General features: G+C 46.1%; 1 protein-coding gene across 5 annotated transcripts in view; it reads right to left on the bottom strand.

Annotated features, from left to right (window-relative positions):
- MICU1 (mitochondrial calcium uptake 1) overlaps positions 1 to 18,666 on the bottom strand; it is an 84,293-nt gene that overhangs the window by 46,532 nt on the left and 19,095 nt on the right. For all 5 annotated transcript variants that reach the window (XM_027903678.1, XM_027903681.1, XM_027903682.1 and 2 more), the window contains exons 4-6: positions 18,017 to 18,200; positions 12,019 to 12,181; positions 3,331 to 3,374 (exon numbers count right to left, since the gene is read on the bottom strand). In XM_027903678.1, coding sequence (XP_027759479.1) covers positions 3,331 to 3,374; positions 12,019 to 12,181; positions 18,017 to 18,200 — 391 coding nt within the window. The remainder of the gene's footprint in view (positions 1 to 3,330; positions 3,375 to 12,018; positions 12,182 to 18,016; positions 18,201 to 18,666) is intronic.

The following is an 18,666-nucleotide window of genomic DNA, read 5'->3' as shown; positions in this document are numbered from 1 at the left end:
AAAAGCATTTGCTTTCCCACTGCCAAAGTGTGAGAGGAGGAAAGGGACACACTGGAAACGGAGCAGATGAATAATCGTGGTCTGGGCACCTTCACACCACAGCACCCTGAGACTGTGTCTATTCTCACATCAGCCTTCTGCTCAGGCTCAACATGAAATGTTTGCAGGCCAAATAATATTTTTTTTTCTACTCTGAATGAATAGTAATCAATGCCTCATTCCCTCTACCTCCCTAGGGGAGAAACCATCTCACTGAGATAAAAATGGAGCCACAAGTTGCCTCCCTACACACTCAGCCCAGCAGCAGGTCAAAGAAAAGCAGGAGTTCGTGCTGGCACGCAGATCTGACCAAAGGTTTTTGCTTGGATGAGTGTCTCCAGGGTTTTTGGTCTTGCATGAGTGAAGAAAAAGCACTTAGGCTCGAATTACAGGAGCACTGTTGCCACTAATAAGGCATTAACATTTACCTCCCTCTCCAGCAACTCTATAAATTACCAATAGGGAGGGGTGGGAAGAGGGAGGGAAAAAAAAAAAAGCAGGTATTGTCTTCTCAGCCCGGCATTCAGCCATGTGCCCAGCAAGCTGGCAGACACAACTGCAACAGAGGCACATCCCTCCCCAAAATTTCCTTTGGCAAGACCAGTCCTGATCACCCCGGGGTGGCCAATTAGTTGTTTTGATGGTAGTTTCATGTAAATACAACGGGTTCTGTGAAAGGGGCAGCTCCTACATCTGCTCACCAGTGATGTAGCACTGAGATCTCAAACACACATGCCCAAAATCCACACGGGTGCTTTAAACACCGTCCTGTAGCTTGTAATTAACATGCAACTGACTGCACAGCTGGCTCTGGTCTTTTAACCGAATTTCCTTCTAAATTATCACTTGCACTCAACCCTGAGTACACATCTTTGCTTGGAACTAAAATCAATGCTCTCTCCTGCTCCTCAGCCAGGACCTCGCCTGCGGATTGTCGGTCCTTTTCATCAGCACAGCTTCACAGGCTCCTTTCTCCTTAAACAAAAAGGAGAGGAAATTTCCAGTGCACAGGCCTATTTTTGAGTACCACAACTCTCATTACCTCCGTGTGACATCCATAAGGATGCTTAGGGGAACAAGGATGGCCCTCTTAGCCTGAGCTCAGCAGCTCCGCCGACGCACAAAGGCAAATCCCCTTCAGGCAGAGGCTGGCTTTGACAACCCCAGAGGGAAATGTGGCTGGAAACAGGCACGGAGGAAGAGATGCCAAAGGGTTTTATCCCTCAGGTGCCACTATGCAAGCGAAGCTCCAGTGAGCAAGGGCAGCTCTGCAGCACCTCAGTCGTGCTCGGCTGTGGAAACGCAGGGTTATTTTTTTTTTTAAACTGAAACCCAAAGCAAGCAACAAAATGAGAGCAAGGTGCAGTCAGAGATCAATCTACTGCCAACTTCTTTCACTACCAAGGGAGAGCCAAGGCCAATTCTTTTTATGCTCTCCACAAATTATCCTCTCACCTAGACATCACCACTGCCTTTATAGCCATGGCCAGACTTAGCCAGCCCCAAGGTGTCTTTAAGCACAGCCAAGCAGACAAGAACCCCTATTTCTTCATTTTCAGAGCACGCTGCTTCTGGGGTGTGATTAGACTGCGGAAAAAATAGGTCCCAGGAGAAGATAATAATAAAGGAAAGTCCGTTGCAGTCCCCTAATCTGCTGCCTCACGTTCAGGCTTTCCAAACCCCAGCACATCCAAGAGCAGCAGCGACACCTGTAAGGTATGTAAAAAGCTATTTCAGTCTGCTACAGGTCAGAGCCCCTGCTGTTGAGGGGCAAAGGACCAGAAAGTTGAGTTCAAAGGGACTGCCTTTGGATCTTTTATCCAATGTGCTGGGAGTCGACTGCGGAGTGCTCAGGAACAGAGGAACAATTAGCAAAAATAACATGGGATTCAGCAGTTCTTGCCTACAAACAAATCCTGTTTATGTAAAGCCTGAAGGATGATGGTGAAAGCTTGACAAGATAAGATGATGAAAGTGAGCACACGCAAAAGAGACTGTCATAAATCAGAGGGGAGCAACACTGGGTATTTTGCAAAGAATATACATCCCTTTTTCTGGTTGGGTTGGATTCTGTTTAATCACAAAAAGCAAGCATTGTGCTTGTGTCAGGGGGGAAAAGAAAACAAGCGTTCACGACACGCTTTGGAGCTTTATGTATCAAAACTAACTGCCAAAATACACCTCCCAGTTGTCTGTTTTCAAGCAAAGCCTCGCTCTGCTGCTTGGGTAACCAGCGTGCCTGTAACCGCTGCTGACAGGGTCCCCAGGTGTCTGAGCGTATCCCATCATTACCTGCCCCTACTAAACACAAAACAGGGAATTTCACGTGTTCAGCCCACACTGTGTTAGTAGAAAGCTTTAAATGCCTTTTGTTTTTTTGTTTGTTTGTTTGTTTTCTCTCCAGTGTTGAGGCTTTCTGGAAATGCCTGACACTCCGTGTCAGGTGCATCCTGCAGCAATGAGGGGATCGGGTGCTGACGTCCCTTTGGAGAAACAGAAGATTTTCAGATGATGCAGATGAAATGAAAATACTCCAGCTAAAATCTGTAGGACTGTCATGTGCCCATAGGATGGAAAAATAACTAACCTGCAGTTATCTGCATCAAGGGGTCAATATGAGCTGCCAGTCCCAGGGCCAGAGTGGCCTTTAACCACAGCAGTGGGATTTACAGGGCAGATAATTAGGTTTTTGAGATCCACAACAACAGGTAGGATGCTTTCACAGGGACACAAAACCAGATCAGAGCTTGCTTAACATTTTACCAACACGTATCATGACAGCACAAACACTCAGAGCAGTCATGCACTGAGGCAGGAAGGACCTGGGGCTCAAAAGGGAATAAAATGAAGCAGTTTGATGGGGGTATCTACAGGATTGGGATGCAGATGAAAACACAAGAGCATCTCCTTCCTTTAGGAATCTGGAGGTGAGTCTGGAAGGGAAAGGTTGAGTTTCTCTTGAAATAGTGTAACTTGTGGGGCTCTCACACAGTCAGAAAGAAGCAGCAAGGAAATGTGATTACAACCTATGATTTCCTGGCCCACCAGAATACAAGAAGAGGCAATATTTTGTCTGTAAACATTAAAGTAAGAGCCCTTTAAAAAAACAATCTTTCTGTCATTACAGCAAAAACACTGCATTGTACTTAACAGCAAAAAGCTCATAAGAGAACACTTCAAACACTTCATTTAATTTACACCCTTCACACAGGTAATAACTAAAGGATTCCAGGTTAAAAAAAAAAAAAAAAGCCACTGAATAAACCACACTTCATAGTTTTATGTGCTCACCTTCCCATCGTAGCGTTTCACTATGAACTGGTCCAGGCCAAGGTCTGAAAGGAAAAAAACCAAAGATACTTAGAAAAAGCTCTTAAAGCCTAAAAAGAAATATTTCTTGTGTTTTCTGTTTAAGAAGATTAGAAAGTAAAATGTACAGCCTGAGGAGAGCACAGGCTGATTTTTGGTGCTATGAAGAATAAAACCCCTCCACAGAGCGATGCCCCAAGCATTTTCTGCCACTGATTATGGTAATTATCACATCCTCATTTCAATTTAAATTAGAAAAAAGATGGAAAAAGCCAAATAAAACCTTTTCCCATGCCTGCTGTGTCACCTGCTTTTGAAAGAGGAGACAGGTTCACGTTAAGCTGCAGAAAATGGAATTATTTATCCCACCAGGGTGACCCCCTCACCCTTGGTGACATAAACCAGCTACAACTCCTCTATCGCCTCTATTTCAAAAATCAAGCCAATTGTCAGAAGGCTTTTTGTACTTGTGAAAATTCCACCCAGAAAGCACCTTCTCAGTGTTTCATGTGCCTGGTAATAGTGAAAGCTGCATATTCATACCCTTTTTCAGAGTTTAATCTTCTGAATTTTGTCTTCCTCCAAGTTGTGGGTTTAAATGCAGTAAGTACTGGCACGTTTAGATGTAGGATTCATTTGATAAGTGTGATTATTTTGCTACAGACATGTTATCTGGTCAGAGCTCACCCCTGACCATCCATCTGGATGGTGACTTGAGCTGAGCTTATGTCCATGTGTCATAATAAAGTCATTTCTCAGGAACACCTCCTTTCCCCATGCCAGGAAATAGTGCTGTAAGACAGATCCCTGACAGCCTGACATTCTACATGTGCTCATGGAAAGCTGAAAAAAGGACATGGGTTAAAAATAGCAAGTGAAAGTATGTCTTAATGGCACCCCCTGCAACCGGACACTACTACTGGGAAAGCAAACGGGTTTCAAAGCAGAGCCAAAATAAATGGATCCTCGTGTAGATGAACTGCAAGAGATGAGTTAGTAAGTGTCATTTTATAGATCTAAACGTATTTCTAAACAATTATACTAAATATTTATGTAATATGGAATAAATAATCGTAGAATCACAGAATGGTTTGGGTGGGGAAGGGGCCTTAAAGCCCATCTGGTTCCACCCCCTGCCATGCAGGGACACCTTCCACTAGACCAGGTTGCTCCAAACCCCGTCCAACCTGGCCTTGGACACTTCCAGGGATGGGGCAGCCACAGCTTCTCTGGGCAACCTGTGCCAGGGCCTCCCCACCCTCACAGGGAAGAATTCCTTCCCAATATCTAAACTATCTAAACTAAACCTACTCTGTCATTTTGAAACCATTCCCCCCTTGTCCTGTCACCACATGCTCTTGTAATAATGTACTATGAGCCTCAATGCACATAGAGAGAAGTGATTAAAACAGCCAAATGCCACCTAAAAAGGCAGACTATCAGTCCCTGTACTAAAGAAAAGGTTAATAACATAAAATTTTTGTTTGCCACAGATGTAACATGAGGTGGACAAAGCGGGAGGTGATGTGGACCGTGACTGACCCACGGCTGGAACTGCACCCAAAGCCCCAGGCCAGCTGCAGAAGCCAACAGGTCTGTCCTCAAGCTTCTGAGCTCCGAGGATTTCATTATTTGCTGAACAGAGTGCTTACAGCACCACAGAAATGGGGTTGTTATTCCCCCTGTCATGTCAGCCTCCTCCAACACAATCACGTCTGACGGGAAGCAAATATATAACATTGGTTTATGCACATCTGGGAGAGCGGGGAGAGACATTTACATGAAAATGCAGCACAAAACTCTGTCACTTTTCCTGTTGCCTTTTTTCATGTCACTGTACCAGCACGCCCTGGAAGACAGTGTTGGGGAATGGGGTTAAATCCAGCGGGCAGTCGGTCACCAGTGGGGCTCCCCAGCACTGGGACAATGCTGTTTAATACCTTTATTGATGATCTGCATGAGGGGATCGAGTGCACCCTCAGCAAGTTTGCAGGAAACAATCGAGTTGGGTGGGAGTGTTGCTGTGCTGGGGGGCAGGAAGGGTCTGCACAGGGATCTGCACAGGCTGGATCTGTGGGCTGAGCTCCAACAAGGCCCAGTGCCGGGTCCTGCCCTTGGGTCACACCAACCCCTGCAGCTCCAGGCTGGGCCAGAGGGGCTGGAAAGCTGGGAAAGGCCCTGGGGGTGCTGGGGACAGCGGCTGGACACGAGCCTCGGTGTGCCCAGGGGGGCAAGAAGGCCAAGGGCCCCTGGGCTGTGCCAGCCACGGGGTGGGCACAGGCCCAGGGCAGGGATTGTCCCTGTGCTGGCACCGCTGAGGGACCCCCAGGGCTGTGCCCAGTTCTGGGCCCTCAACAGGAGGGACCCGGAGGGGCTGGAGCGTGTGCAGGGAAGGGAACGGAGCTGAGGAAGGGGTTGGAGCAGCAGGAGGGGCTGAGGGAGCTGGGGGGGCTCAGCCTGGAGAAAAGGAGGCTCAGGGGGGACCTTCTGGCTCTGCAACTCCCTGACAGGAATGGGGGAGTCGGGCTCTGCTCCCAGGGAACAAGGGACAAGACGAGAGGGAACGGCCTCTAGCTGTGCCAGGAGAGGTTTAGATTGGATATTGGGGGAAATTCCTTCACCAAAGGGTGCTCAAGCACTATAACAGGCTGCCCAGAGCAGCGGTGGAGTCACCATCCCTGGAGGGATTTAAAAACCATGGCACCACTGGGAGCATGACTTAGTGGTGGCCTTGGCAGTGCTGGGTTAATGGCTGGACTCAATCTTAAAGGTCTTTCCCAACCTAAACGATCCCATGGTTCTGTTGCATTGGTTCCCATCAGTTCTACGCTCATCCTTTCTCTCAGCCACGCACAAACAACGTCCCCTCTGCTGCATTAATTAAGCTGCACACTTAAACCCCTCTATAAAAGTCCTCTTAAATAGCTCCTGAGAGAATAAGCCAATTCAAAAGCTATAAAAGGGCATTTATGTTCAAGGCATACAGTTTTACTCTATACATTTTCCTTTTGCCAATACAGTTTTATTTTCTTTTCTGTGGACTTAACTGCGTGGGGTTTTTCCACAATCCCTTAAAGCTGACAAAAGCAAACCAACAAAGAGGGTCTGTTGCTTGATGCCTCTGTTCTTTCTATACATTGCACAAAAGATCCAAGAGGCTTTTCCTCCATGATGTTACAACAGGAATTCAGTGTTTACGTGGGTTGGAGAGCCAATGGAAACACTGCAAGGATGGGGACAATCACATCTAACAGGGGAAGGGAAGAATGTTGGTTATTATATCTCTGCTATTCAAAAGGCAACATCCTACATTAGAGGCACCTCAGGATTGTCTGTAAACGACACACTCGTTAGACAAACAGCCCCTGGCTGGGCAATTGCTGAAGAGCTGCAGGAACACAAGCTAATAGGCATATTTAACCAGTAAAAGAAAGCTTTTCCACCTTTCACTGGAAAGCAGCAGCTGAAATACCATTCTCCCAGAAGCGGATGAAAGGATTTCCTTCAAGAAAGGCAGCAAAGAAATGCAGAAATCATTTCAGGAGGATACCTGGCTGCTTCCAGAAGCCTCCCTGGGACAAGCACCACGGCTACTCGAGACTGCACAGTGATCACCCTGGGCTTCAGTGCTTGTTTCTGCTTGGACAAACCCAGAGTTTTCCCCATGACCTGCCCCAGAACATGCTTTTTATTTACCTGAGACCCTGCACAACACCTCACCTTTCCCTACACATCTGGTTTTTCAAAGCTGCTCTTGCTCCCCCAACCAATGACGACCTCCAATGATTTCCAAAAAAGCTTCCTTGTAATCTTTAACTACCATTACTCCTAAAACTTCTGATACCACCTAAATTACTATCAGAGGCCCAAAAGGAACAGCAGCGCTGCCATGGAGTACCTAAGCACGTTGCAACGCTCCATGTGTTATTTCAGACTAGACTGACACCAATGCCAGGGATATAGGCTGCCACTTTTATTCATGTGATAGTACTTCCACAGCACTCTAAAAATAAAAATGTTTCAAAATAAAGCAAAATGACTTACACTCACTGCCTGCCACAAAGGGGAAAATGGGGTTTTCGACAGCAGGACCATATTCCCTGTATTTACTTCTCTCACTGTAGTCTGGGGAGGATGTTTTAATAGAGAAGGAATGAATTATGTAAAGGAAAAAAAGCACAGAGTAACTCGCTGTTACTCTTGTTCAGCTCTAGCCAAATCTAAAATCAAATGCTTATTATATTTCTATTGATTAACAAGAACATACTTTCCACGGATTTACTTAAAGCCAGCTAATTACCACACTTGATAAATATCTAGACAGTTACTAAGCTCTTCATGTTATCTTGTAAAAAAATCCATGGCCAGTAGGTTATAGATTGCAGTTTAAAAAAAAAAAAATTAAAAAAACGAGCTTCCAGGAGAAGAATGATTATGTTATGCCAAGAACACAGTTGAGATCAATTAGAAACCACCATGATTTCCTCTGGGATGCCAGCAGCTTTCCATCGATGGAAAAAACCTTTTCAATTGCTTCCAGCCTTGATATCCTTGTCAGGTTTTTCACACTATTTGGGTAACATTCCCTCATGATCTGCTTCTTTCCCGCTGCTTAATATATAACATGGACTCTTTCTTGCCAGCAGATGAACAAAAGGGCTAATTATGAAGACTGAAGAGCCTGTTAACCATGCTTGTGATGTGCCATGTTGTAGCACAGAAAATGCTGGAGCAAGTTTTCCCCTTCAGAGCTGTTACCCAGCTCCTGATTTTTGTATGAGGACTTCCCCTCTGAATTTAAAATGTAATCTGCAAGCAAACAATGAGCTGCCTGAGATTTCTCAGGGGACAACAGCCTCAGGTTTGTGTCTCAGTCCAGGACTGTTTTGTTCAAGGAACAAGGGAAAAGGGACTTTGCTCTCATCTATCTCCCTCTCCTCCAACAGGCAAGTCAATCTCCCTATGAGATGTGTATTCCTAACACCCCTGATCAGCCATACCAACCTGTCAGCTATTTTGGAAGCCCTAATTACTTGATTTTTAGCACTTAAACACACATATAAATGCACCTCTTGCTTGCTATTTTCCTCCTTGGCTATTGTCCTGGCGTCTCATATCAGGCTCAAAGATGATTCCTGCCTAGGAATTATGTATTTTCACAGACAAAAAAACCCTCCTCTGAGTTACATCTCACTTGCATCCCTTCCCTTAATACCCCTCCAGCAGATGGAACTGGGAGAGAACACAAAATTAAGTCCCCATCAACAAACCAGAAGGCAAGTTCAGCATCTCTAGTTTCCTTCTAGATCTTAAATATCCCAGTTGAACACTTTGTAGAACTTCAAGCCCAGGGAGTCCTCCCCTCCTCACCACACCAGCTGAGTGCTTGTCCCAGCTCGTGGCTGCTGGTTCTACAGAGGCTCAAAATACCAAGCAATCACTCAAACACTGCACCAACCCAGGAGCCAGCTTGTGCCCAGCTGCTCCTCGAGCCCAGACATGGAAAACAAACCATTTGAACCCAGAGAACCAAACTGTACAGTCTGGTCGAGCCACCAGACATCGGCTCCGTCCTTCACGGCTCCTCTCCTCCGACACCATCCTGTGCACAGAGGCTGCAGGGACACAGCTGCTGCTTCTGGCTGAGCTTCAACAGCATGGCTGGGGTTTCCTGCAGGCAGAAAAAAAACCCCAAAACAACAGAAAAACCTTTCAAGAGCTCAGATATTTGAGCTCCTGCTCGTTTCATGGTGAATCCCAAAAGGCATCTTGCACACGAGCAAAAGTTTGAGATAACCAGTGAGATTAACACTGGGATGGAAGAGCATGACTGTTTTGAGTATAACCTGCCCCTGTTACAGTGTGCTGGCATGAGATATGACATATTTCTTACTTCTCTCCATCATTTTTGCAAAAACCATAAGAAAACTGGTATTGGCTGAGCACGACACAGCTCCTTCTTAGTCCAGGATGCTCCAAAATACTCAGTTTCCCCAGGAAAACAGCAATGCAGAATGGACCCAGGTAAACTTGGGGAAATGGAGGGAACCTGTATCCTTTCCACCAGAGAAAGAGTATTTTCAGCTGTTTTGGGACTGGGGTGCAAAGGAAGCACCAGGTACCAAGCAACCATCCCTGCCCATCCAGCCTCGGAGCAAAGTTATCTCTCAGGTATGAGTGTGGGAGGAAAAAAAAAATAATACAGGACTGCAGGGAGCAGAAATCACCACCCACGCTTCTGATGGTGCTTGGACTCTGCAGATAGCACATAAAGAAATTATTTGTTTAAAGCAGCTTTCAAGTTTAGTGCCATTCTTTGGCTTATCCTGACAGACCGTTCCAGACTCAGCAAGAGCGTGTCATTCCTTAAGCACAGCTTGCCTGCTTGGGAAAGCTGTGGCAGGAAATTTGACTGAATCAGAGAAAGCAATCTCCAGGAGCTGAGGAACTGGCATTCATTTTCCCCAAGACAGCAAAACACAGGCTCGAATTAAGCTGGCACTTCATAAACAATAAATCAAACTTTCCCCAGCGTAATCCACAAAAATGAAGCAAGCGCACGATACCTCGGAGTAGATGAGCACTTTAAAAATAAATACAAGAGGGACTCAGCTCCCTCGTTACTCCAAATTACTTATATCCCACAGTATTTTCTCTCCATAAAACAGAAGATGCATTTACAAGGAGTTACTCGCTGAAATTCCAACTGGGAGCTTGAGCCCACAGAGCATCCCTTGCCCTGCTTCTGGGATACTCCAGCCCCAGTGGAGGGCACACCCATGTCATGACTCAGGGAGAAAGCAGCCCCAGCATTTCCCAACTAATCTATAACCTAGATTACCCTATGAGTCAAGAGTACCAAAGGGATGTAAAGTACAGAACTCATCTGGCCAGCAGGTAGCACTCTTTGTTTTCAATTTCTGGTTTAAAGAAAAAAAAATCACACCTATCTTCCCTTTTATTTTTTTTTTTTACTACCAGCTTTAAAAACATTTGGGAACAAGGTTATGGCTGGTTTGACTTTATTGTAACAATAAGCGTTTTACTCTTCTACTGTTCATTATGTACTAAAAACCCCATTTGCTGAGATGGTCACAATGCACAGGAACAACCATCTGAGCAGTGGCTGTGTCTAGAACCGAGTCCAAGGCAGTGACACTCCTGAAGGCAGATTTTCCAACCAAGAAGAGCCCAGATGCCCACCCCTCCCGCCAGTGCCAGCTGATGGGCAGCCAAAGATCCATTCCCACCTCATTCCACTTGCCAAGAGCACCTAAGGATCACTAAGGCCACACTTTTCCCTTACAAGCTGCTGTGTGTCACTGACTGGCAGCATTAGCAGGCAATTAAAGGCAGTGCCCGGCTTCATGGGGCCATCTAAACAGCCAGGATAACAATGGGAATAATGGGAAGTGAGTGCCTAAGACTGACAAATTATTTCCCATTAGTCACCTTCACTTGTCTCCAAAGGAGGTGTCTGCTGAGCACTCTTCCACCTATTTTCTGAACACACCTTAAAAGGCACCAAGGACATAGATGGAAGAAGTAAAAAAGAATCAGATGTGTTGAAATGCAACACAGGATGTTTTCTATTTTTAAGCTTCCTGACAGGTGCTGCTGCTTTTCCAAGTACCGGTTCAAGAAGCTTTAGATAGACAAGATTATAACCTACAGCAATGAATTCACATGGAAACTACAGCCATTTCCAGGACTTGATGAAAACCTAAATATCAATTCACCCATGTGCTTTTAACACTAATATCAGGATTATTTTTTCTCCCCTCCTGCACACACTTCACATTGTTATTTTCTAAACACGAGTGGACGTGGTATTTATTTAACAGCTGTCACGTAAGATTTCAATACAGTTTCACAGTTTGCACATAAACCCCACACTTGAAAAGTTAGCATTTGGGGACTGAAGTTCTTAATTAATGCCTGGAGGGAGGAGTTTTAATTTGACAAAAGCCTGTTTCATTCTTAGAGATACAATGTGGGAGACCCAAGAAACATGATCTCCCACGACTCGCCCAAAACACGAACCTCCTCCAAGACAGAATGCAGATAGAATCCTCCTGCCACCCCACCAATACCAAATATTCAGGACACAGTTTTCCAGACAAGAAAAAAGTGTCTGCTCCCCCACTTGTCGCCTGCCAAATCCCCAGAGGCCCCACAGCTGATTTGCTTCCCTGCACTCCACGGGGAATTTGGAGACAGCAGAAATGAGCTCTGTCCTGGCCAGCAGCATCACGTGGGGGCTGCCTAGGCCCCTTCAGAATCATTTGGGTTGGAAAAGACCTTTTAAGATCATCGAGTAGAACTTTTCCTGCCAAGGTTTCCCTTGCCAAAGCCACCTCCTTTTGAAGGTTTAGGAACAGTTCTTGAAATGTTTCAGTCCAAGGTAATCTTTCCCTATTAAATACAGGAGAAAGGCATCCCACTTGCTCCTCAAGGGCTCACACCAACCAGATCTACTACGCTGCAACAGCACTCCAGGCACCATGGAAGGGATCAGGCTAATTTTGGGCTTAGAGATGGAAAAGAGAGCTTCAGGAGGTGCTTCCTACCTCTTAGCAATGCCAGGTTCAAAGCTGGGAAGTTTAAAGATCAGGTCAGCAGAGACCAGAGCGTGTTAGCTTCCCACATTACCCCCTACTCATCACTTACTCTCTGGCTGCTTTTCGTTGGGTGTTATGGACCTCACAAAGTCCTGTGGCGTCATAAAAACCTCTGACTCCCCGTGCTCGTTGATCACTTTCAACGTGGCAAAGTATCTGAAGATCTTGTCCGGCGTGGAGTAGGCTCTGATCCTGTTCTCGTATTCCATCACCTGGAAATGGAATTGAAGCAGCATTAGATGTGCTGTGTCCTCCTCCAGCACCGACCCTCAGTCCTCTGAGGGATTTGCCACGGGACAAGTTGTGTGCAGCAACACAACCCCTCAACCCTTTCAGCATCGTCTCCTTCACAAGCCTTGGAACCACCAGGAAAACTGGACACACGAGCTGCTGGTGTGCCCAGATTCAAAACAAACACTAAAAAAACCTGCATTATTTTTAAGTTTAGACTCTTCATCATGACACGGGAAAAACAAATTAACAAAATCCCCGAAGGCGTTTTTAAACATGAGCACAAAAAAAAAAAAAAGAACTGGCATCAAATTCGTGAATCTAAAGCAGCTCAACGTTTTAACCACAGTGTTGACGGATTTGATTTGTGATTAATAAATGAAGTCAAAGAAAAGAGCCTTGGAGAGCTGGGAGAAACCTTTACTTTCAAGCAGAGTCTTGGAAAAAACTACTCGAAGCCGCAGCTGGTTGCTCTGTCACCCAACCTCATTTTTTCCTCTTTTCTATCACACTGGCAGAATTCCACAGAAACTCAGTCCTCTTCTCCCCACCAATCTGCCTCTTGCTCACTCTGCCAGTAGTGATTATTTTGTACCTAGAACCAGTTTCCCCAACACACAACTGGAATTAATCAAAGGGAACAGAAAGCTTTTCTAAACAAAAATCACATCAAAAGGCCACAAAGGAGGAAAAAGGCACAAAAAGACCCACACTCCATCATGTATCAGGGCAGAAAACTTTCCTCCTTACTTCAGCTTTTTATTCCTGCATCATATGCCATGTTTAACAGTCCATAATGTACTTGAAACCTTCAGTACTTCTGGCCAAGAGCCACAGAAGAAAAAAAAACACCCTACCAATGATGTGCTGGAAGAGAACAGGCAAGATCAAGGGTACTGCCAAGGCAGCTGTAGATCATTTCTGGCTTTGGTCCTGTTTCAGCCTTGTCCTTTAACTTGAACAACTTCCTCACCCTGGTGTTTATCAGACAGAAAACACCCTCTCTAGTTTTTCCTGTTTCTAGCATAGAACAAGTCCCCCAGGTCAGCTTTTAATGCCCCAAGTCAGGCTTTGGTAAAGTAACTGGGGGAAAGCAAAGCCTCTCCTCTATATTTGTTCCAGTTCAGATCTCCAGCAAATGGAACCAGAGATGACATTATCTACAATGACAATACCTGAAGCATTCCTTCAACTCTTCTCTGCATCACCGTGGCTTTTCCATAATTCACATGCCCTTGCATCAACCACTAGAGGCAGTTCCCTCTTTCCTGCAGAGAAAGTTTTTGTCCCCAGGCCCTTTGCACCTATAATCAACAAACCTTATCTGGTTTTTATTGCTTCAGTCTCTAAAGATAAGGGCACTGGATCAAGGGCAATTGCTTTATTGCCAAGTTACAAGTCACTGTCAATCAGCTGAACTGCAGTAAAAGATGACACCCACTTTCCCAGCTCCTTCTGGCTTTGTCTGCTGCTCCCACCTGGCAGGAGGCAACTCCTTATGCCAAAGTGATCATCTGACTTGTGGCTGCAGGCCCATATCTCACTCTTTCCTGACCTGATCTCATGAATAACACTCCACCCACCTTAATCAGCCAGAAACAGTCTGGTATTTTTACCTTCCAGCAAGACAACTAAACCCAACGACCAAGCCTCAGACTGGAGCCAAGAGCAGACAGCACAGACCACAACCAGCCCCCTCCATCCACGACACCCCTTCAACACAGCCTGCTTTCTAGCTTAAAAAACTCATCTGCCCGATTTTCCAAGCCTGTGGAAAAATTTCTTGCGAGGTACTTGCGAGATCAAATGCTTTCCCTCCACCCAGCTGGGCAGGCTGCACCCCTTTCACTCGGCAACCCCACCTCTGCACCAGAGACACGAGTCCAAAATGTTTCTGCCCGTAAAACTGTATTTCATTTTATCCCATTTGACTGCACATCCACCATGGATCTATCCACTCTGTATCTATTTTAAGACTTTGCTAAGATGCTACTGATGGGCCCGTGCTTTTCTCCTCACGTTGAGAGTATGGGCCTCGCCTTTGTCTCTTTACTGAGGCTCCTCCTCACCAGTCCAGCAACTTCACTGCCAGCTCTTTCTTATCCCAAGCTCAGGGCAATCCCCAAGGTCCCTGCTTTATGGATGTTAAGCAGCCCACATTTTGCTTTGACTGCCCTTTCAGATCCATGCTGCACCCTCAAGTCCACCAGAACCATCACAAGAAGTGGAGAGTCCATTCACAGTGTCCCTTTCCTGGACCGTGTGCCATGCTGTCCTCTATCCCATCTTCCTGAGGGAAGAGCTTCCTTGGATGACTGCCAGGCACTCAGGAGGATGCAGTTTTGAATATGCAGTTCTAGACCAGGAAGGGTCACAGTCTGTTGCTCAAAAGCCACACCTGGCTCCCAAAGCACCAACAGCTTACTAACGACACAGGCTCAAAAACAAGTCTCCTGTCTCAGCTTGCAGCACAGCCTAGGCCAAAAAAGTAGAATCTAAACTGCTTTTTAGCATCTCACAGGTTGCTTTCATCACAACCCAAATCCCACTTCTTCCACAAGAAGGGAACAAAGGCAGCCCCACTCCTTCCCCTTTGCCCGCAGCTGAACTCACAATTACATCATTTTCTCTGACATGAGCTAATCAGCTGGCAAAACCTGACAAATATGCTACAGCCCATCCCTCTGACTTCAAGGCTGGATGGAACATGAAGCCAGGTCAAGAAGGGAGCAGCCAAGATGCTGCAAATAAAAACCTCACCTCCCCAAGGCTGGGTGCTGAACATGCAGTGGGTGATGATACGAGCGGCCTGATCCCATGTGGAGACAAGAGCCCATGTATTTGGGTGCACACACCACCATTTGTGAGGGGTTTTTGCACTACTTCAAAACAATCTGGACATAAAATCATCCCATGACCTCTCACCTTCCCCCAGTACACACCAGTCCTGGACGCAAGGAGGAGCAGCCAAAAATTCTCATCTGCCCCCAGAACTGCAGCCTCACGGACTCAGGCACCTCCAGAAAGACAATGTGATTCAAAGGGAGAATTCCCTTTTTGGCACTTAGTAATAGAGCATGTACTGGAGGAGAAAGAGGAACAAGTAATCCCTGCTGCTCTACAAGAGGGAAGCTGCTGTAGAGACTGTCAGTGTTTATGCTAAGCCTCAGGTTAAAAGGTAAAAAAAAACCTTAATCCTATGCTGACATGAAAATAAAGCTCTAAATTAACATCTCAATGCACTTCAGAGCATCGAGGGGCCTCCCTGACCATGCAACAGCACACATCTTAGCAGGGTAAATTAATTAGGATTCATTTTCTTTGTGTTTCCCCATTGTGACGCACAACCAAATGAAGGCTCAGCACACCAACACCCCAAGGCAACATACCTGCAGGACCCAAACACTGCAAGTGCATCTTGATAAAGCAGCCCTAATGCTTCATGCAAACACTTCTGGCAAGTTAATTAACACCCCAGCCTGCCCACACCATACATTACAGCTCATTAGCCTTCAAACCATACAGGCACTCAAATAATCTTTTCCTTTTCTACCCTACACGCTGCACAGACAACACATGCCTGGAACCATCCACACAAGACCCCAACACTTCCTGAGGGGTTTATATTTCAACTTCCCCTTCACTGGATCACTACCTAAAATAGCAACGTCAAACTTAATTTATTACTTCACCACTAATCATCAGCTTCATTAAAAGCAACACTGGGATAACAAACAAGTGTTAAACACTTGCAATTAAGGCTTAATTTTTTCCGCAAGGAAAATCCCACACTATTTTAAATTAATTATGGGAAGGGTTGGAAGGGGTTTTCACTGTGGGTGGCGGTGTCGGTTGGGTTTTTTTTAAACGCGTAAGAAGAGTCAAGAATTCCCTACGTGCTACACAATTTATTAGGGGAGCAGCACATCCTGGGAGCAGCCTGTGATTTTGAGTCAGGAGCAGGGGCACACCTTCCTCTGCCATCTGAGCTGGCCACATTCAAACATACCTCCTGAGGTGACTCACCAGAGCAACTGCTGATCAAACACTGAGCCCACAGTGGGGCTGCTCAAACACGGAACCGGCACCTGGGAGACTACCCTGGCACATCCTGCTTGGGATGAAGCACAGGCAGCATTGGCACTCAGGTCACAGAAGGTACATTCTGTCTGCAGGCTGAGGAGAAAAGGCTTATGCTGGCAAAAAGATGATGAGGTCTGTTTTAAACAGTGCTCTCTCTCCCCAGTGGAATCGCTGCTCCTGAGCTGAGGGCTGTGGGAGGAAGGCAGACCAGACTGAGGAGGGATCCAGACCACATACCATTCCCTCTGGACCTTCTGGGAATGCCTGTCCTATTTGGAAAGCGTGGCCATATTCCTCCCTGCCCTGCTTGGGAAGGAAAGAGCTGGTCAACACAGACACATCTTTAACAACCAGAACGACAGCCCTTGCCTGCAAACGCACTTTCTCTGGCTCGCCCAGCCAGCAGCAACCAGCCACTGAGACAGAAATCAATCTCTACACCCACAGAATCAAAACCAAGAGAGTGGGTGAAGATGGACTGTGGTTTGCTCTTCGCAACCTGCCTCCATCTGCTGACACTGGAAAAAAAAAAAAAACCAAAAAACCAATGGCCTGCTTTCCTTGAGCGGTACTGGCAAGAGCTGAAGTTGTCAGAGCACCTGACACGCCGCTGCCACCAAAATTAACGGAAGAACCCACATCCCTGGACAATTCTGAAAGGCTGAGCACAGTACCTTAAAACATCACTGAGCTGCCACCAGCATGTCACAACAGGGGAGAGAGCTTGGAGCCCCAAATACCACGTGGCACTCGAAATCTCAAGTTGTGTAATCTCCTCTAACCAGGAACCAAAAATGATTCAGCAACTTCAAACGAAACAGCTCTTAATTTTTCATGAAAGGCTGTTAAAGCCATTATATAGGACCATCCACGATTTAACAGCTAATGAGATGCAGCCTCCAGGATATAGACTTAAAAATAATTATCAGAAGCAAATCATACAGAATGGGAGTGGATGCTCATCACAATTCCTTTCTCCTCTTTGGCGCTGCAAAGATATTAAATCATCCACCACAGCCCAATAAAACCGACATCCAGACAGATTTAAAAAATAAAGTGCTGTTGTCTGCCAGCTCCCAGTTACAGGATTCTCTGGTATCTTATATCCTGTAATAACAGTGGTTACAGATAGCACCAAACTAGTTGTCAGACAGCTCTGAGGAGCCCAAGGCTCTCAGAATTACCCAAGAGTGAAGGTAGGTCACAAAGATGACAATACAGTTTATTACTCAAGCTTTCCTCCTTGTGAAAATGTGTCTGATCTGAAAATTGAATTGGCATAAGAGTTGAGAGTGAGCCAGGACTAACCACAGACAGGGAGTGAGGTTGTATTTCAACAACTACATTTACATGGAATAATTAAAAGAAAAATTCACCCTCTACTTCTTCCTGCTGTGTATTCACAGATAAAGGGATGGACTCAGGGACACACGTGTGGGATGTCCCGGATGGTTTAAAAGCTTTGGCACCAGTCCCCTACTTTGCAGGTACCACCCCAAAAGCCATCAGCAAGCCACTTCTTGGACATCCAACTGGAGATGGGAATAGAGGTCTCCATTTCAGAGGATCAGTGTAGAGCGCTTTGCAAACAAACAAGGTTCAACCTCAAGAAAACCCACGGCAGCTTTCCAAGAAACTCAGTTCCCCAAACAGCAAGGAAATAAAAAAGACAAGCAAACGGGGAGTTTTGTCTCTTGGAGCAGCTGCAGGTGTAACACAGCCACGTTTGGTACCTTACGGTCCCTGAACCCCGAACGTTTCTTCTTCTTCCCTTCCGGCTGCGCCTCCTCATCGCCCGAAGCAACTGCCTTCCTGCCCTCACTGCTGCTCTCCTCCTCCTCCTCCTCGTGCTTCACCTTCTCCCCTGGCTCTGCCCTCGGGCTGTGCTTTACAGAGGACGAGTCTTCTGCATAGGCCCTGCATGGGGGAAAAGAAAATATCAGGTCAGGGAATGATTGAGAGTTACACAGATGCTCCTGCCAGGCTCCACCTGAACAAAACACATCACCCCCTTTGGGAATCCCTCACAGGAATACCCTGTGCTTTCACCTGTTGTAATCAAATCTCCACCCCTGCACCAAAACCCAAAATAATAACGCCAGTATGTTTTCCCAGTCCAGGAAGACCAGAGCAAATCACTCCGTGAATTATTGCGTCCTCTCCCAAAAACTACGCACGCAAGAAACACTGGGAAGGGCATATCATGCTCCCTCTGGCACTGAGTTCTACCTCTGCTTCCCCCCAGAAGATATACAAAGTGATAGAAGTGTGTTTTACCACCAGCACTGCAGGATTCAGGAGGAACAGCACCTTTGTTTCAGCTCAGCTGATTTATTTTCTATCTCCAGCACTCGACAGGCTGTTTTATTTCCTTCTTCCACCA

The sequence above is a fragment of the Empidonax traillii genome, unplaced genomic scaffold, assembly GCF_003031625.1.
Source record: "Empidonax traillii isolate 1590-97213 ecotype Southwest subspecies unplaced genomic scaffold, ASM303162v1 scaffold991:size255050, whole genome shotgun sequence".
NCBI classification, from domain to species: Eukaryota; Metazoa; Chordata; class Aves; order Passeriformes; family Tyrannidae; genus Empidonax; species Empidonax traillii.
Note: the sequence above shows the minus strand (reverse complement) of the source record. Positions and strands in the feature narration are given on the sequence as shown.